This window comes from Hydra viridissima, unplaced genomic scaffold (genome assembly GCF_058129835.1).
Source record: "Hydra viridissima isolate aposymbiotic clone 2 unplaced genomic scaffold, HvirCarnegie_v1 scaffold_3, whole genome shotgun sequence".
Taxonomy (NCBI): Eukaryota; Metazoa; Cnidaria; class Hydrozoa; order Anthoathecata; family Hydridae; genus Hydra; species Hydra viridissima.
In genome coordinates, this window is record NW_028324302.1 from 2,882,747 (window position 1) to 2,904,520 (window position 21,774).

General features: G+C 29.0%; 1 protein-coding gene across 2 annotated transcripts; it reads right to left on the reverse strand.

Annotated features, from left to right (window-relative positions):
* Positions 1-7,986: 7,986 nt before the first annotated feature.
* LOC145201984 (stomatin-like protein stl-1) lies at positions 7,987-19,893 on the reverse strand. Of its 2 annotated transcripts, none has more exons than XM_090082402.1 (13): positions 19,761-19,893; positions 19,274-19,354; positions 13,449-13,523; positions 13,162-13,261; positions 12,674-12,732; positions 12,504-12,576; positions 12,186-12,245; positions 11,870-11,926; positions 11,589-11,681; positions 11,207-11,319; positions 8,694-8,732; positions 8,440-8,529; positions 7,987-8,302 (listed from the first exon to the last, which is right to left on the reverse strand). In XM_090082402.1, the coding sequence occupies exons 1-13, from the start codon at positions 19,809-19,811 to the stop codon at positions 8,096-8,098; spliced, it is 1,098 nt and encodes a 365-aa protein (XP_089938528.1). In that variant the 5' UTR covers positions 19,812-19,893; the 3' UTR covers positions 7,987-8,095. The 2 variants fall into 2 exon arrangements, with proteins under 2 accessions (XP_089938528.1, XP_089938527.1); XM_090082401.1 differs by having other exon boundaries at positions 19,746-19,893.
* Between the last annotated feature and the right edge of the window lie 1,881 nt (positions 19,894-21,774).

The following is a 21,774-nucleotide window of genomic DNA, read 5'->3' on the forward strand; positions in this document are numbered from 1 at the left end:
ACAAGTTCCTTTGACGAGCTTTCATTTATGAGGCCTTTTTGTCATTATCGTTATCCAAAAGGTCTTTTTTCTTAAAACTGATATAAACTTCAATTGAGCAGAGCTTTTATTTACATGGTTTTGCTGTGGCGGGTCACATATAGTCAATAAATACAATATCAGTAGCCTAAGTAAATTGATTCCATAACGATGTGTCAAATTTCACCGAAATTCACGGCAAAACTCGACTTTGCAAACAAACAAAGCACCTTGCTAATTTTCTTAATCTAGCTACACGAGCTTTAATAATAGTGACAGCGCAGCATTTAGTTGAAGAATGGTTACCTTGAAAATACAGACGCTTATTCAAATCCTACCTCCTTGTGCGTGTAAATTTTGAGTAGTAAATTGGCCGTTTCCGGAAACATCCTATCTTTTGCTACTCACTCTACCCATAAAGGCTTCTACACCTTTTTTTGTATTAAAACTTTTCATTAAAAAATTCCAACAATTTTTTTAGCGACCAGAAGAGCAGATTGTTGCCAGAATAATTGGATCAATTAAAAGTATTGAGGACTGTCGAACTACTTAACCAACCATAGATACTAAAACGGTAATGGATTTGGTTTCAATGGACGTCTCTACCAACAAGTCTCTTGACCCCTGCTTTTTCTCTAAAAAAGCAGCACTCAGGCTGATTATTAGACTTGAAGAAAAAAAAAGCAAAAAGACCGTTTTAACCGGTAATCATCTGAAGGAATTGTGTTTTAATTGACGGTTCACCATTTTACCAATAACGTGCTGACGATTCCGTCATTGGAAATTGGATAGAAAGTAAAAAGTTAAAAAACGTTGCACTTATTATGTATCAACCCGTTAAGAACTAACGTACTCAATTCTCTGTTGCAATCAAGACAGTTTAGATGCGGACACTAATCCTTTTACCATTTACGTGGATACCAGCTTTACTAATGGCATAAGTAAAGCTGGTATCCACGTAAATGGATAACCCACGTTATACAGAAACCTGGAAAGAGACTTAAAAACGTATTATGCACAATCAATCAATTTGGTGACAAAAATAGGCGCTATGGTTTTTTTAAGAATCCAGTGGGCCTAAATATATTGTTTTTTTCTTCTCCTTGAATGATTATTGCATGGCTGGGCAGACTACAGCTAATATTGACTTAACAAAGCCAGAAAATGTGTCAAAGTTAAAAATGACTTTAAATTTTTTTCAAATTAAATGACTTTAAGTTAAAGTTTAACAATATAAAAAAAGGCTCAAAATTTTTCTTTTCTCAAAAATAAAACTTTTACAATCCTCTTAAACATTTTCACAAGTCCTTGAAACGTTTGCAGTGTTGTTGTTGTTGTTGTTGTTGTTGTTGTTGTTGTGTTGTGCTGTTGCAGTTGGAGAATTGCTGCACCAAAATGGAGTTGAAGTTTACACAAAACGCATTGAGCGCGCATTTGGAATAACAATTTCAAAATATCTTTAAAAAAAACCGTCTACGAAAGTCAAAAAAGAGTTAGTTAAGTAGGTGTCTTCGAATGAATCGAGTGACTCTATGAACCTAAAGGGAAACTTTTCAAGACAAATTGAATAAAAAGAACAAAATTAAACAGGAACAAGATTGGGCAATTATTCACTTTAACTGGACAAAAGTAGTTTATTTTTATATAACGCTGGTTAGTGGATTAATTTTGTCGTATAAACTAATTTGGTCATTATTAGTCGTTTGGTAGCGTTTATTTTTATATACTTTTGCGCATGGTTGCTCTGCGAAGCCGTATTGCAGAAAAACCACACATTTATTTTAGCTACATAAGGAAAATATTAGTACTTTAGCATAAAAATAAAATTTGACAAAACATCTATATTACAAATCCAAATGCTTAATATTTAAAAATGAATAATAGTATTTGTAGCAAGAAACGTTAATGGAACAGAACAACAACAACAACATCAACAACAACAACAACAGCAAAAAATGGAACAAAAACACAGTTCAAACAGAATTGTAGCAAATAAGCATCTGCGTTTCGTTATTTTTTTATTCGAGACGAGACGATGATCTCCGGGACACAATTTTTAATTTCCGAGACAAAATTATTGTCCCAATTTATTACTTTATTCCGGGACAGTTTTTGCCTTTGTCACGTTTTTTTTTTTTGGGGGGGACATTTCTCGTCTCGTTATGCTTTTCCTGATTCATTTCGAGAAAACGATTCCGAGACGCAGACCCTTAGTAGCAACAGCATAGCGATATTTTGTTATACAAAATCTTCTAGAGGTATTTCTTTTAGTAGTTCCGGCACATCATCTGGATAGTCTTCCTTTTTAGGATGATGTGTTGTTCTTAAATCACTAATGCTTGGATCAGTTGAAAACATCAGCCGCCTTAACAAGTCTTCGTTTGTTTTGGAATCGGAGCAGTTTCTTGAAAAAGACTCCCGGAACTTCTTAAAGTCCTTCTTACAAGTGCATCTAATACAGCTATCATTTGTCCATTTATCAAATGTTAAACTGAATTGCATCCTTTGCGATTGAAGGAAAATGAACATAGATATGACCTTTTCTCTGATTGTGTTTGCGCATTTGACTTCCATATTTGGAATTGTCGTGGCAGATTTCGCACGAGCATCTAGCGATCTACTTAGTTCACCTAATGTGACAAATACTTAAGGATGGTTTGTTCTTAGATTTTTATGAAGTCTACTGGTACTCCCACCACGTAATTTTTATCTCTTAATCGCATTTCTTACACTTTGCAAGTTAGTTTTTATCGTTACGTAGAAAATAAAACTCCACAATTTTTTTGTCAACTCGTGCGCCTTTGCTGAACTCTTCGAGTACTTTTTGGGACATGCTGGGTGTTTTTTTGTATTACTTATTAAATTAGCTAAACTTCATAAAAGTAACTTAGATTAAATACCGTGTAAAAAAAAAAAACACTTTTTACATACTTTTATTAAATACTTTTAATATGTATATAAGTTTGTTGGTTTAGTAAAAAATGTAAGAAACAGCTAAAACAAAAATTCAGCACAAAAAATATCATCATTTAAGTAAATTTCAAAGCGTTATTCATATTGAGCTAAATATTAGAACTTTTCTCGCAATTTATTGTATATTGAAGTAGAATAGAGATTAAAAGGCATCAGAAGAACATGAGTAGTAACAACAAAGTGCTAGTTTAATGATTTTTACTGTTACAGTTAATTTTTTGTATTACGAATAATTAGAAGATGAATGAAAAAATTTTCATATATTTAAAATGTGGACATTCTTAGTTTATAACCCTCACAGGATTGTCATTGTATTGAAAAATTGTGGTTTTATAAATCAGTGTAAATCATGAAAGTTGTCAAAAACAGCAAGTCCTTTTTACAAAATTCAATGCTTGAGGTTTTCAATCAAAAGTTTGTGTATTTAATTCTTGTTGCAAAATATAAATCAAATAACCAGTTGAAAATGTTGTCAACAGCCACAGAGTTCTGTGAGAATGTGTTCCTGTTGTTCCTTTATTCCTGTTGGTCGTGGGTCATTTGGCGTATTTGTGTTAGACTGCGCACTTTGGGTATATCTTTTAACTATAATATGAAACTATTTTCATGCTAAAAATCCAAATTTTGACATGAAAGTAGTTCCATACATCATTCAAAATTTTTTTATACAGCCAATAATTAAATACCTGTATTGAGTAACCCAATACTGGTGTTTCGGGGCCAGAAAAAAATCCAGTAATACCGGTAGTATTGGTACGGTTGGCATTGGATGCATCGTTGCACTTGTAATTTCCTCTTTCTGCCTCCTCACTGATAATGTTTATTGGCAAAGTCATTTGATCCAAAACTTGCCACCAATAAATAAACATTTGGTGCAGGCTCTATGGCATGAGGTAGCCAGTATACTGGTTCAGCTATTTGGATGCAGAAGTTTATGAACTGAGATGAGCTAATAAGATTTCCTGATGATAATATATATATATATATATTATATATATATATATAATATCATCATCATGATCATGATCATGATGATGATCATGATCATGATCATCATCATGATCATCATGATCATCATCATGATCATCATGATGATGATCATGATGATCATGATCATCATCATGATGATCATGATCATCATCATGATCATCATGATCATCATCATGATCATCATGATCATCATCATGATCATCATGATCATCATCATGATCATCATCATGATCATCATGATCATCATCATGATCATCATCATGATCATCATGATCATCATCATGATCATCATGATCATCATCATGATCATCATCATGATCATCATGATCATCATCATAATCATCATCATCATCATGATCATCATTATCATCATCATCATCATCATCATCATGATCATCATCATCATCATCATCATCATGATTATAATCATGATCATGATCATGATCATCATGATCATCATCATCATGATTATGATCATAATCATGATCATGATCATGATCATCATCATCATCATGATCATGATCATCATCATGATCATGATCATGATCATGATCATCATCATCATCATGATCATGATCATCATCATGATCATGATCATGATCATGATCATGATCATCATGATCATCATCATCATCATCATTATCATCATATATGAAAATGAATATATACACATAGACATACACACACACATTACGTTAATATTTCCAGTAAGAGTGCATATACAGCGTATTACAAGTAGAGCAAATAGCAAATACATTATCAAACTAAATAATTAGTTTATTTAACATAACAATGTATGTTAAATAAACTATATACCAAACATACCAAAAAAAATACTACTCGAAAACCAAAAATTATTCAATAATCCAATTATCAAAAGCTTGAGAATCTCTGAAAAGCTCTGGAATCAAGATGTTTAATCGAACTGTTCAATGTCATCTTCGCAATCTTGGTTACAATTCACGAAGACCAACAAAGAAAACAAAACTGACACAAAAGTTGATTCGGTTTTTTTTTTTTTTTTTGATTTTTGATTTTTGATTGGCAACAAAAAACAACTTTAAGTGAAGATGACTGGAAATCAGTAAGAATTTTTGTAAATAATTTTTACAGATTTTTATTGAGTTTCAAGTTACTGCTGAAGTGAAACTGAAAATTTTTAGTTTAGCTTTAGTAATAAAAGTACTTCTCAAGTCATGTCAAACAAAGCTCAATATGCAAAGTGAAAAGTTAACAGAAAAAAATATTTATCCAGCTGCATCAATCAGACAGTCAAACATCCAACTTCTGTTATGACTTGTTCCGCCATTTTATGAAAAAGGGATGAGAAGATTGTATATCATTAGGATGGGAAGACTACACATCGTTGAAGGAAGGATTAATCAAGTGCAGCATAAAAAAATGTCTTTTAACAGGAATTCTTCCCCCAACTAGCAGAATGGTTTTGATTTGGTGAAAAAAAAACATGCTACATTATGCTAAATTGATTAAAAATTTGAACAGAATATTCCATTGATAGATTGACTAGGAAACCCCTGGAACTTAATCCGATAGAGAACATTTGGGAGTTGTCAAAGAAGGAAAAAGCAAAGGAGTTTATCACAAGTAAAGTTGTTTTGATTGAAATATAAAAAAAATTTCCAAAGACTGACTGATAATTTTTATTAAAAGCATGCCAAAAAGAGTAAAAGCTGTCGTAAAGGCACGAGGAGACGTAATAAAATATTAATATTTGACTAAGCATTGTAATTATTTCTTAACAAAATGTTATCAATTAAATAATTTGCTTAATTTGTTTCTAGAAATCTGATTTTATAAAGTTCTGATAACTTTTAAGTTGAAAAATTAAAGCTCTACTGTCAGGCCTTGTTTTTTTAGATTTGCTGTTAAATATTTTCTGTTTATGATTACAACTACAGTATCGGACAAATTATGGTGGACAAAATCAAACTTAGAACAAAAGTTGATCAAAAACTAAAAAAAACTAGTAAAACAGCTGAACATATTATTTTTTATGTAGTTTATTATGTTGTTAACAAAACTTAAAACTTTTGAATCATACTAAAAATCACTAAAAAGGTTTTAAAACACATTTTCCCTAACAAACTACATTTTTCTTTGGACAAAACACGGTGGATATTCAAAAAATCGACTGAAAATTCAAAAAAATTCAAAAATTAACTTATTATTTTTCAACAAACTTCAAAAATTAACTTAATATTTGGTAGGACCTCCTTTACTTTTAATTACTGCTTTTATTCTTCGAGGCATAGACTCAATTAATGAGTCAACAATTCTCATATCAATTCTCGCCAGGCCTTCTCGATTTGTTCAAATAATTCCTCACTGGTCTTCACATTTGCACGCTCAATCTTATTGTCAATTATTTCCCATAAATTTTCTATGGGATTCAAGTCAGGGCTTTGTGCAGGCCACGCCATTATGGTGATATTCTTGTCCTTGAACCATTGTTTTACAATTTTTGTTGTAAAATTGAAAAATCCATTTTAGGGGTATCTCCCATTCAGCATGTGGTAACATAACATCTTCCATTACACCTTTGTAAACGTTGCATGCTAAACACTCTTCTTGGTATATTTAGTATTGAATCTGGTGTTCTTTGGTCTCCAGACTCGCTTCTTGCCGTCGCTTTCAAAAAGGTTATATTTTGATTCATCACTAAAAAATATGTTTTTCCACTGGCCTACAGTCCAATTTTGGTCTGCTTTAGCAAACGCAAGTCTTAGCTTTCTATTTTTAAAAGAAGTTAGTGGTTTCTTGGCAGACATTCGAGAAAACAATTTTGCTTCGTTAGCTCTTCGTCGCACAGTGCGATTGGAGATTTGTAGTTCAAGTTTTTCGGTTAATTTTGTGGATGACAAAAATGGATCTTTTTTAAGCTCTTTAACAATTATTCGATCTAGAATTTGTAATGTTTTTCTTGGACGTCCACCCCGATGGTTTGTTTATAGCAGTCACGAGATCCAAATGATTTGACAGTTTTGCTTACAGTCGATTTAGCTATATTATATTTTCTACAAATTTCAGCTTGACGTTTTCCGCTTTTAAAATCTTTAAAAATATTTTCACGTAAAACACTTCCTACTTCGACGTAAGCCATTTTAAGTTGCAATTTACGCCATATATTACGAGTTCCATCTATTTTTAGTTTAATTGAAAAAATAATTGGCCAGACGTTCCAAAATCTATTTTATCATTATAGAGTAATGTTATGATAAAAGTGAAAACAAAAGAATACGGTAAATTGAATAAAGACAATGAAATCTTATAAAAAAAAAAGCTTCGTTCTGATTTGTCCACCTTGTTTTGTCCAAGGAGAAATGTAGTTTGTTGAGAAAAATGTGTTATAAATTTTTTTTGTGATTCTTAGTATGATTCAAATGTTTTAAATTTTGTTAAGAACATAATAAACTATTTAAAAATTAATATGTACAATTGTTTTACTTGTTCTTTTTAGTTTTTGATCAACTTTTGTTCTAAATTTGAGTTTGTCCACCATGTTGTCAGATACTGTATAACCGTTTTAAAATAATACAAACATGCATATTGCGCATGCACCGTAAGGTACATATTTGTTAATTAGCGTCGGGTTTTGAAGAAAAGCTAATATTAAATATCAAAATGTATTTTGGTAAACAACCCATAGGTCAGTCAATTTTATGTAGTAAATGTCAATTAAAATTACATCAGCTTTTGATAAACTATCAAGTTCCAACTTACTATAATGGTGATTCTGTAATATACCCAACCTAGTGTGCATGAATATCAGAAATTTCTCTTTTTTTTCTTTTTCATTTTATTCTAGAAACAAAGGTTATATTGTTAACAGTCATGTTAACATACGATGTGAAGTTGAAGATTTTTTTGAGGATGAATAAAGTATATTTTAGAGTTATCTTCTTTCATTTTTCTAAATTCAAAAACATTTTTTTTATCGTTTTACGTCGTCAATTACAACAAGTGATATGAAAAAAAAGTACGAGGGAACGAGTTCACGACATTTTTAATACAACTGCGCTTAACATTTCATAAGTTCAAGAGAATTGTTCCTTATTCTAAACAAAGACGTCAACACAAAAAATGTCAATATTCTTTAAGTAAAATCTCTTTTTCGCGTCGAAGAGTTGGCCACGCTGAATTCTCCTAATGAAGCTAAATTAGAAATGTCCTTATATCCAGAGAAGCCCAATGTCTTTTCGTCGTTTGAACTAGACTCGTTTAAATTTTTTTTCGTATGTAAGTTCTGATCAGAAGAATCTTCTGGTTTACGACTATTGATGTTCTTGTACACAGCCATTGCCTAAATTTAATTACATTTAATGATAAATCAAACCGGACGTCAAATAAACGAGAAATTCATTTCAGAGATCACATCTTTCATGGTTTTTGGTATTAACACCCTGAATATTGAAAGGAATCCTCAAGCTAAAATTATACCTGAGCAACCATGGAGGAAACATCGTTTGTATTTGCGGGGATGATAACAGTGTTGCTTGTTTTAGCTAGCTGACTAAATGCTTGTATGTACTGTAATAATTATTTAAAACACAAGGTTTATGAAGTCAGAAATTTTTTTTATAGAGCAATTTCGTCGCGTTAATTTTATTAAAAAAAAAAACGAGAAATAATCATTTGATAGAAATTAAAAGTCAATTTCATTCGTAAGCATTAAGTTTAATAGTAAAAATTACCTGCTCGGCAACAGATAATGCAGCAGCTTGATGGCCGGACTAAAACAATATAATAGAGTTTGTTACACAAACACACTATGCAATAGATTCACCACTTTGAAGCGTTTTTTTAAAAACTATTTTGTTTATATAAATGAACTTGTTTATATGCATATATGAGTGTGTATATGTAATTTTTTGGGTAAATATTATTGAAAAAATAGTATTGAAAAAAAACTCTTCCTTTCCCAGCAGTGGCTTGCTTCCACTTAGTTTTCAGTTCATCTTAATTTTCTAAAAACTCTGGCACAAAATGGTGTTTAATTTTTGGAGATACTGTGATTTACATCAATAAAACAAAGATGCATAACTGCTCCATTTTTTACTGTATTGAACCGGTTATGTTTGAATTAATTATTTGGATGTAAATTTTTTCGAATAAAATTCCAAATATCCAATAACATCTTAATTCCTTCAGTAACATTTTTTTACACTTTCAAGACAAAGAGCTTCCAAATAAATTACTTTTACTAATATTAATATTAACATTAATATTACTTTTTCAAGATTTTTAATAAATAGCCACTCATTATTGCGAAGGTGTTTTCCTTCAAAGTGAATGTGATCAGGTTTCTAGGGAAAGCATTAGTTTTGTTTTTTTTTTCTAATTGTGTAACTTCTCTGAAGACAGATTTGTATTAGTTAATATTAGTTAGAATATTAATTCCTTTATTTAACAGTTGCTTTGGATTTGTGAGTGGATAAAAAACTGGTAATAGGCTTATGTGGATATTCAGTCCTTTGATATTTTCTCTTAGATTTTAGATCAGGAATCAGACCATCTTAACCATGTTTAATTTTTATTCATTTTTAAGGATGTGTAGAAGAGCTGGCTGCCAGTCTTCCAGTGGAATAATCAGTAGAGCCATTTGTTTCTTTTTGAATTTTATGTAAGACTTTATCTTCAATATGCCATCAGATCTTGTCTATCTTGTTCATCAAACAGATCTGGTGATCTGTTTGATGCAATATGAGATTTAGTTAAAATCAACGGCGTAATGAATAATCAATGATGGAATAAGAGATTTAATTAAAATCAAAAACAAAAAAAGAAAATAGAACTCTTGAACAAAATTCAGTTCTATCTGGTTTATGAATAAATGGCGCTAGATTCATTTTCCAACAGGAAAATGATCCCAAACATAGCTCTAATTTATGCAGAATTTATATAAAACAAAAAGCAGATGAAAATGTTTCGAAGAACATATTTGGTTTCCTCTAAGTCTTGATCTTAACTTCTATTGAACTTCTATTGAACTTCTATTGAACTTCTATTGAACTTCTATGGAACTTCTATTGAACTTCTATTGAACTTCTATTGAACTTCTATTGAACTTCTATGGGACACGCTGAACAGTGAAGCCTGCAACCAGTGTCAGTCATCAAAGGAGAGTACGTGTAATACCTTGAAAGTTAGTTGGGACAATATGTCACTTGAAACCATAAACAATTTGGTTGCTTTTTTATCCTCAGACTCATAAAGAAAGTGATTAAATCTAAGGGAGGTTTTTTTTTCTATTAAAAATTTATTAAACATCAGTATTTCAAACTGCTAACTTCCTTTTTTTTATTTTGTGTTCTTTATTTTTTTTTTTTTTTTTGTCATTAGATTATTTCATTTTAATTTTAACAAACATTTGTTGATTTTGCAAAACACTATGTCATGTTAACTTTCATTTTTTACTTTTTTCATCTCATTTTCAAAGATTTCAAACTTTTGGTCAGCAGTGTTTTTTTCAGCAAAATATTTTTGTTGTGGTAAGCAATTTTTACTAACTATTGAAGTAACCATAATAAAAAGCTATTTTCATTTTATTGATTCAACCAAATTAATTTCCATATTTCATTATTTTTGGTCTGTGGGATTTTTCTTACTCTAATTTATGCAACTGCAAAAAAAAATTGGAAATATTGATGGAAACTTTAAAGATTGCTTTTATTTGCAACACCAACAACCAACACTAACAACCAACACCAACAACCAACACCAACAACCAACAGATAAGATTCAGAGACTCAAGTAGAAGATGCTTACCATATTTTTTGAAAAAACCCTGCAACAAGCTCTACAACAAGCCCTGCAACAAATGACTAGTAGTTAAACTGTGCTTGCTATACTTTTGAAAAAAATCTAACTTAAAATAGTTATACCCACTAGCCTACTTTCCTTAATAATAAAAGCTCTAAAATAAAAACTTGACTAGTAAAACTGTTTACAAAATGATTTTCCTTTTAAAGCATAATTTTATTATTCTTTTTCAACAATAATAAAATCTTTGGCAAATTTTGTATTATAGTACATTACAGAAATGGTAAATGACATATTCTATATCTAGGGGGAACTTTTTTAAGATTTAAGCAAAAAGAAGATTCTTCTAGGAAACAAAGTCCATCTGCTAATGAACAGACATAAAAGGTAGTAAAAATGTCATCAGCCTATTATGTATCTTAACAACACACAAAACTTAACTCACAGCTTGATTTAAAGCATTGGAAATCATTGTAATTGCCTCTGCTCGAGCTTTTGCAGTGGCCAGTAAAGCATTTGCTTCACCAGATGCTCTGTTGATTTGAGATTCTCGCTGACCTATTCAAAATTAGTTTTTTTTAAATACTTTTGTAAAAAAAAATAATTTCACTTTTTTTTATATATTTTATGTAGCTTACAACTTGTTACAACTTTAAAACTTGCAATCAAATAGTAAACTTTTACGAAGCGCACAAAAATGAAAATTATTACCAAAATTATGAACCAGTTACTGGTTACCAATAGACTTACTAGTAGACATACCACTTTAGCTTTTCTAATACTTTATAGAAAGTTAAGAGATCAATTTAACGTTTTTTACATGGTACCTTCTGACTCTAAAACAACAGCCCTTTTTTTCCTCTCCGCTTCAACTTGCATTTGCATTGATTCGCGAACTTTTGTAGGAAGCTGTATGTCGCCTAATGTTAAAAAAATGATTATATATATATACACACTTTGTGTTAAATAATATAGTTGAATATTAATGTCAAGTAATCAAGTATACATTTTTATTTACAAATAAGCCTTTTATTTAAAAAAAAAAATTATGTAAATAAATGTATTTTTAGAACAATCGGGGGAAAAAAATTTTTTGGATAAAACTTACGGATCTCATATCTCAAGCATTTAATGCCCCAAACTTTTGCAGCTGAATTTATTGCTTCTAAAAATTTTCATAAAAAAGTTCCTTTGAATATATTTAGTAACTATCATTAATTCAATAATATTCAATAATTCCTTTTGCAAATTTATGACATCATCTGTGTTCATGTAATTTTACAAGGTTTTAGGACTTTACAGACAAATCAATTTAAAATTTGTCTTAATTCTGCATGACTTTCAGTGTTTGTTGTCAAACTTTGCTAAATCAAAGTTTAGTGCAAAAGCCATAACATAATCATTAAAATTATCACTAAATATACCAACAATTAAGAGATTAAGTGTATCTCGTTCTTTAAAAACTTCATCTAGTGCCATTTTGCCTAAAATAATATATAAACAATACATAATACTAAACCAAGAAAAACATGTTTTTTTTTAAAAATATTTAACTCATAAAAAAGCTCTCACTAAATAACTTCATTTTAATTTTAAAATAATCAAATGCCCTAAATATCATATTATTATAATAAACAGATATAAACAACTTAAGTCCCATTTATTAATAAAAGGCAGGTCAACTAAACAAAACAAAAAAGCATTTTGAAAGACTATTGAAAAAAGTTTAAATCTCTACAAACCAATTTCAGATCTCATTGTAGTTTGAGCCAGCTGTGTAATAGCAAATTGAGGGTCTTCAACACCATAAGATGCCTATTTGAATTCTTTTAGATTTATTATGTCACATTTTCAGCCTTTTTATTACAAATTTTATTCATAAGAATTTATAATCTATAAGAATCTTATATACCTGGTAAGGGTCAACTACCCGAAAATATAGCACTCCATCCAAATTTAAAGTAACATTATCTAGGAAGAAAAATAATAATTAAGACTGAAAATAGAAAAGAATAAAATGTAATAATAATAAATGATAATAGTAAATAAAAATAATGATAAATAACATAATAATAACATAAAATGATATAATATGAAATAGAATACAAAGAAATAGTAATATAAAGCAATAAAGATATAAAATAACATCTATTTTTAACAATCTGATGATCATATCTCAGTCTACAAACTTATTTCATCTTTTTGAGAAATGCTGCTTGAAAATTTTTAATGCAAAGATCCTTTTTATGAGATTTTTAATGTAAAAATAAACAATCCTAACCAAATCTTGGTTTATCTTTACATTAAAAATCTTACAAAAATCTTACTCTTCTAAAATTTTAAAAACGAGAAAAAAATTTCCAATCGTAAAAAAAAAAATACAGACAAATAAAGATTCACCTTTTGTAATGGCAGATTGCTGAGGCACTTCACTTGCAATCTCCTTTAGTGATTGTACATATTTGATTTCATCCACTATTGGTAGAAGAAAGTTCAAACCCTAGGAAATAAAGTTGAAAGGTAAAGGAGATTCTATAAAGAAGGTACAACTTCACTAAGAAGACGTATTTTTGCACTGAGTTTGCAAATTTGCAACTATTGTATTGAATACAACAAAAGATGCATTTTTGCAATCACATCAGTGATTTTTTGCAATGACAGTATTAGCCATTTGAATAAATACTTACTGGTAACAGTGTAGTGTAATATTTTCCAAATCTTTCAACTATCCAGGCTTCTTGTTGTGGGACAAACTTTACAATCTTAAAACAAAATTTTTAAACTTGAAAATTTATATTCATTCAGAATTTTTGCAATGTTTAGTAAGAAACCATTTCAGCTATTTTCTGTTTCTACAAACTACTAGCACATATACATATTCCATTAGGTATGGTAATCATTAAGCAATTTAAATACAGATAATGCTGAAGCAAAAAAGACGTAACTCTTAAATATACAATATGTAGGCAAAGCTACTAACATAATAACAGTGAATGATTACTAAAAAAACTGACAGTATGACTCAATTCTAATCAATAAAAAATTTCTGGTGGCTAAAAGAATAAAAACAGATTTATTCTTTATTATAATATTTATATATATCTTTATTATAGATATATATATTTCGACTGCAATGATACTGAATCCTTTTTTAATGTAATCCGTGACCTCACTTTCCCAAGCAGGAATTCTTACATTCCCTTCAAATTGATCTAATAATGATTTGTCCATTGGTTCATCTACGATAAAATTTTCAAATTATTTTTCAGTGATTTTCAAGTTTTGTATTATAACGACTTTGAAGTGAATTTTTTACTTTCTTGTACCTCAGAGAAAAAAAAACGATAAAAATTGTTATTAACTATTTGTTAATAACAATTAATTGTTATTAACTATTTATTTATTTAATATTATAATAAAGAATAAATCTGTTTTTATTCTTTTAGCCACCAGAAATTTTTTATTGATTAGAATTGAGTCATACTGTCAGTTTTTTTAGTAATCATTCACTGTTATTATGTTAGTAGCTTTGCCTACATATTGTATATTTAAGAGTTACGATCTTTATTATAATATTTATTTAACTATAATATTTTAAAATCGTAAGAATCTTCTAAACATTTAATTAATTAAAATTATGTAAATTTGTTGAACGAATCGCTCATTAAAAATGATACACATTTTTATTTTACATCTTCATGATATTATAATAAATCTGTTAATATTCATACAAACATTTTACTGTAAACTTGGTTAAACTTTTGTCTTGGTCTATAATATTTGTAACCAGTCGTTGAAAAAAAACTTATTTGAACTAAAGAGATTACTTTAATAAATTAATGCTTTTTGTGAAATTAAGAAAAAAACTCTTGGATGCTCACTATATTTGATCACAACTGAGTTTGAACTTACAAAAATAAAACATTTAAAAAGCAACCCTCATTCAGTGCTTCATTCAATAAACTTATTTTAAACAAAGAAAATATAAAGAGTTTCAAGATCATCCATTTGCTCTTAAAAAAACAAAAAGTTAACATAAAAAAAAACAACTCAAATAGCAAAGAAGAAATTATAAAAAAAAATAACGAGCAGAAGACTGGAGTATTATTAAAACAAATAAAAGCATTCTTCAGAGAAAATAATTTTCCAAAATTATAGTTACATGTCTTATTTTAAATTGTTTCAAGTCTTTTTAAGGAAACTCTCTGAATTCTTATTCTTCCTATGTGAGGTATTTGAATTAACCCTTCTGTTGTCCTTGGGTCAAAATGACCCGCCACAGTGTTAAAACCCAAAAAAAATCCATTAAATGCCATTTTTTACTTGAAATTTTATAACTTTTTTTAGATTGGCCCCAACAGTAGAAAAAGTGAAATGTTGCTTTTATTCAGATTTCCATGTCAACTGTGCAAAAAAGGTACAAAGATATAGAATGTGGGACAACAGGAGGTTTAACAAAAAATGGCAACATCTCATAGAAACAACTTTGTTTTTTTTTTTTTATTCTTAGGTTAAACCAAAACTACTTATTTGTTTAACAAAACTCAAATGCTGTTCATTTTCTCTATATTTTTTCATTGCACAAGCAATATCATTCATTTTCTCTATGTTTTCTTGTTGCACAAGCAATAACGAACTATTGTTTAACAAAGCATGCTCAAGTACTGTTCATTTTCTCTATATTTTCTTGTCGCAAAAGCAATAATTAAGCATTGCTTTGTATGAAATTCTTAAAAAAAGTAAGAAAAAAAAGATTTTAATTCTGATTTCACTGAAAATGTTCATTAACTTGTAGTTTTAAATGATGTTGTAGTTTTGTAAATATAAATTTGCAGTTACATAGACTCATAAAAATCCTCATATATCAGTATCTTTTACAATAAATCAAAATCAAAATTGTAACAAATAATTTGTTGAATTTTTTTGAAAACATGGTGGTTTAGTTAATACATATTTTATATATATATTTGTATTGCATAATATATATCTTTATAACATACATAAAGTGGTTCACACTACATAGTAAAATTTTTTTTTATTGAAATATTCATATTAAAAACTTTTATATGGTGTCAAATCTCAAAATGAACAAAACTAACAAAAAATCCCTCATTTGGGTTTCATGTTTTCAGGGGGTTACTTAAGAACTTTTTTATTGAAATATTCATATTAAAAACTTTTATATGGTGTCAAATCTCAAAATGAACAAAACTAACAAAAAATCCCTCATTTGGGTTTCATGTTTTCAGGGGGTTACTTAAGAACTTTTTGAATGTGAATTTTGAAAAAATTGAAATGAACAACTGACCCTTTTTTAAAAGACTGAATGCAATTTAAAAAAGGTTATACTTCAAACTTTTTATTTTATGTCAAAAATGAAATGCTAATTTACAATTTTTTAATTTTGTTTTGAATGACACTTAATTTAGAAAGTATTTTTTTTAACTTTGTTACTCTTCATTAATGAAAAATTTTTACACTTCTAAAAAATTTAACAAAACAACTACAATAGTGTTATCAGACATTTTGTTAACACAACTCAGATTTACTTTGTATTTCATTTAACTAGAATTATACATAGCATTCAAATGAAAATGAGTCATTATAGAGGATTTTAACACTGAGAATGTAAATTTGTGAAAATTTTGCAAAAAATTTGCAGAAAAGGAAAAACAAGAATTCAATCTAAACATGCTCCTTGTTGTACACTGAGATGGGAAGTTACTGACAGATGTTACCAACCTTGTTCATGAGAAAGTTGATCATTTGGCCATGTTAGTTACATTAGCCTTAGCTATACTGTTCCAGTTCTTTTTGATATTCCAAAAATATCAAAACGAACTGGAGCAGCCATGGCTGAGGATAGTGTAACAAGTCTCATGGAATGGGGAATAAAGGAACAAGTTATTGGATTGTGTTTTGATACAACCTCCAGCAACAGTGGAATTCATAGTTGAGCTTGTATACTAATAGTAAAGTTATTGCAAAAAGAACTGTTATATTTTGCCTGATGTTTTCAAATGCTGTTTTTGGCTAACCAGTGGTCCAGATGTTTTGATTTTTAAAAAGTTTAAAGAACAATGGAATTTCATCAGCCAAGAAGAATATCAATGTCTCAGTGATGAACACTTGAGAGATGATCTTCTGAAACATTTAAAAGATGAAACAGTAATATTTGCAGCAAAGCATTGTAAACAGATAGGAAACAACCAAGGAATAACAACAGAGAGTTTTTAAAACTGACATTGTTTCTTGGTGAAATTCCTTTTAGAGGAAAATGATTCAACATGTCTGGTGCTTTTCACCATGTTTGTTGGTTGTCAATAGTCATCTAATGATCAAAATATACATGTTTAGGAACCAATTGACATAAAGATAGAAGAGAAAGAATTGCTATCCTTTAGCTTGTTTGCATCTCTCCTGTATATACCTTCATGGTTTTCATACACATTTCCTGAAGATGATGCAATTAATGACTTATTATTATTAATGAAATTTGACACATACAAATCTATGAATAAAAAAAATCTCTTGATGAAATAAGTCAGACTGCAAAAGGTGCACTAAAAAGACACTTGTAGTATTTAAGCAAAAAACTTATTAGATTTATTGTTTTTTCAAATCATGCTTAATTAAAAACAAAACAAAAAATGATTTCCAAATTGAATCCTAAACCAAATATGAAAATTATGTAACAATTTGAAAATGTTGCTGATATCCATTTGAATTATTTGAAGATTTTGTAATATCTGGGTTATCAGTTTTGGACCATTGACAAACAATGATTTTCAATCACTTTTTGTAACTGATTCAAGTATCTGGAACACTTTTGAAGTAAACAAAAAAAGGGCCTAATCAGAATTTAGGGATTGCAAGTTGATAATAAGTTTGAGCTGAACAAGATGTTGCATTAATGTGTCAATGTAATGAATGATTGACAAAAAAAATGAAGAACAGAGACTCTCTGAATGCTGTTCAACAGCACAAGAGGCAAATTCAAATCACCAAAGAAACCATTACTTATAAAAACGAATACAGATTGAGGAATTAAGTTTCTAGGATTATGGAACTGATTGTATTTTATAATTTAACATTATTAGTAGTGTTGTTACAACTTAGAAGTTTGTCAACTGTCGACTAAATCAATTAATGTATTTTCCAAAGTCGACCAAAATCGACTAATACATTTTTAAAATTGACTAAATTGACTAAAAGTTGATTTAGTCAAAATATTTTAATAAAATTTTTTATTCGAATATTTCGACTAAAAAATTGTCAAGCAACGTTAAAGTATATGACTATAATATTTGAATATTATTATCACATACTTTAATGTTGCTTGACAATTTGCTTTTTAGATGTTATGAGAAAAATAGAACTTTAAGAGAATAAACAAAAAAAACTAGGTGGTATGTAATAATGTAGTAATAACACATGCTGTTGTTTTATAAGAGCATTTTCTTTGTTCAATTTTAATCCATTTAATCTATTAGATGAATTAAAATCGAATAAAAAACAAAATAAAATGGAAATTACTGTCACAAAGTAAAGAAAAAAAAAATACAGATGGACATTTTATATCATTTTTCAGAACAATTAAAGCAAACAATTAACAAAAAATTTATTCAATAGAAAATGGTGACATAGATAGGTGGGGGCAGATGGGGTGGCTAAACTTTTTTTGGGGTGACAGATTTATAAAACTTTTTCACATCTTTAACTGAGTACCATAACATATTAATTAAAAAGCATCAACTGGTTACTATAATGAGAAAAAGGAAACATTAATGAAGTGGTACTACATACAGTAAGCTAAGAGTTAAGTTTACGTGATACAGCAAATTAGGTTCAATGTTCAGATATTTTGTTGAATTAAAAAAACCGCTTTGAATGATATTCTTATACATGCCTAAATCTTTGTAAATAATTTATCTTTACAAGATAAACTACTTATTAAGATATCTCTTTACTAATTGGTCAGCATCATAACAATATTAAAGATTGATAAAGTTAAATCAAGTGAAAAAATTTAAATAAGGATGCTAGGATGATTACCCAACTAAAATGAGTTTTAGTCAATTAGTAGGAGACCCATAGTTGATTAAATCAACTATTCAATTTTTCAAAGTCAACTTTCGATGAGTCAACTTTTAGTCAATTTGGTTGAAATCGATAACATTAATTATCAGTTGGTTGCTTATTATGTTAATTTTAGTTAAAACTATTGACAACACTTATGAAGTAATATACATTTTGAGATTGAAATTAAAAACAATTGTAAAAGTGTAAATTTCTTTAAACTTTGAAAGTTGTGAGCAACCTCTAAATTGTGTACAACTTTACTTTAGCGTTTGCCACCACTTGAAAGGCTTTTAAAGTTAACATTTAAATTTTTTTTTTTTTAAACCCATAACCTTGTACTTTTTATCATTTAAATTAAACATTTTTACTATATAAATGTTGTAGATATTTTTTTTGCATCCTTCATTTTCCTACATCAGAATATACTCACAGTATTATGAGGAAGTGATCCTCGAAGTCCTATTCCAGAAGAATAATTTCGCACTACTAATTTGTGAACTTCATGTTTGCACTAAAAGCAAAAATAGAAACAGAAAATGACAATCTCTAAATTTTTAAACTATCATTAAAAATCAACTTTAACTTTTATACCAAACAATTTTTATATTTAATGCTTAAATTAAAGTATTGTTACAGGCTCCTTTACTCTGTAATAAATCACATACACAAATATTACAGGAAGCATTCAGGAAATGTTCTAAGTTCACCAATCTTTTTTTTTTTTTTTTTTCATTAGTTTTTATTTACCATTAGAAAAAAAATTTTAAATTTTAAGAAAACAAAATTACATTATTGAGTAAAAATGCTAAATAAAAAAAACTATCCAACCAAACTTGTATTATTGTTAATTGGTCATAGTTACTTTGAAATAAAATAAACAATAAGTTCAAGTAAAGTGTAACCTTAAACATTCTTACTTTCAGGATAGAAGCTGTAGTGCTTTTGACATGATTAAAGGTGGAAAACATTATGTAGCTAGCTGTAAGTTTTTTAGGTAGATATGTTTTAATATAAACTCACCTAAATAAAAATATGCATAACAATGTAGATATATTATAAAAAGAAAATTTGTAACTTTACTGATGTAGATTTTGAGTTTATATATATTTTATTTTTACATATATTTTTAATTTATATATTTTTTATAGCTTATATATTTTTTGAGTGTAGGCAAATCATATATTTATATTTTTGCAATTTAGTTTAAACACATGTGGGTTTTTCCATATAAAAGTTGCTTGAAAAATATTTCTCTTTAAACTATTTTTATTTCAGATGTAAAAGTTGAAAAAGGATAAAATAAATGCTTTCAGTTGTAATGACACAGGGTTTATTTATTCAGTTCGGTGCTCGTTCTTCGAACAAACTGGAAAATCTACAGTTTAGAAGGTAGACTGGAGTAACTGAAATACTTTTGAAAAAGTTTTCGTGCAAAAAAAAAATTCAGAAACCAAATAATATTGGATTTTTTTTTTGGTCAAATCTTCGAATTGCATTGACATCCGTTTCTCTATTGTTTAAAGCGATTAGCCTCACTTCACGCAATGCTATAAACGAACTCAATATGTAAATTTTCCCCCGAGGCGTGGGGAAATATTAATATCAAACTTTGTGTAGTAATTCCATGTCAGAGATCATACAAAATAGCAATAACTTGCTACAACAAACTAGTTTTAATTTTTTTGGCATCACATTAGGTAAGACTGATGCCAAAATAATGCAGAATTATATAAAAAAAAAAAAATGTTTGCATTTTGTAAACGCAAAACAGAATCTTTATAGATGTAAATTGTTCCGACTGGCACCAACTGTGTTACACTTACTCATGAATCAATATTACCTCATATTGCGACGTAATTATCTCTCTGTTCAGTGGATATATTCTACAAGCCTCGAATGCGATAATGGGATTAACTCTGGAAAATGCGCCAGCATCCTTAAAGCGCTTCAATAATCCAGGAAATGGACGCTTGTCCACATTGCTGTAACGACTCTCACGATAGTAGGTGCGCATGTACTTTCACCAGACACTCTTCATAGCCTTAAAAACACCCACGTTAAGTGACTGCAGAATGGTGTTTGTATGAGCTGGTAAGCATAACAACTCTATGTTCTTTTGTATAACGAGCTCGACAATCTATGGAGATATGTGCAAACTATATCAAACTATATGGATATATGTGCAAACTATATCAAACTATATGGAGATATGTGCAAACTATATCAAACTATAAATTAACAGCTTAGTTCCATGCAGGCTACTAGTTCCAGCAACAAATACTTTTGTGAACCACTCAACAAATTGCTTCCTCCCTACCCACAAAGAATCAGAACAGGTGTAGAACACATTTTCAGGTCCACTAGAACATCATTTATGATATAGGTGGTTAGCCTTCGGGAGATAATCACCAACTGCTGAGCAGTAAATCTTAATGGTGTACATGCATTTTGTTGAGGTTACCACCGTTTGATGTAGGTTTTTAGCAGCACGTATTCAGAATATCATCTGACTGCTGATATCTTTTTGTTAACCTGTCTTATCGGCATTAAAAATGTTCTGAGGTTTCCCTCACATTCCCAGAAGTTCATATACTGGTGTGAGCTTTTCAAAGTCATTCATAACACCTGGATTACATAGATAAGTCCTAAAAAGACTAACGATTTATAACCATAATGAGATATTAATATAAGATATTGATATAAAATAGAGCGAAAGGAATATTATTTATGTTTGTAAATTTATTTTTGTAGTTGTTAAATTTACATATGCAAGTGATTGAGGCAACCTAGTACAAGAAAAATTTTGGTCCACATTTTTTATAACAGACTTAAATTTTTTTGTTATTTTTTTTTATTTATGCTATTATAACTTTTAATGTTATTATTTTTGTCGCCATACCATTTGCAACGATAACAGCCGAACAACGATGT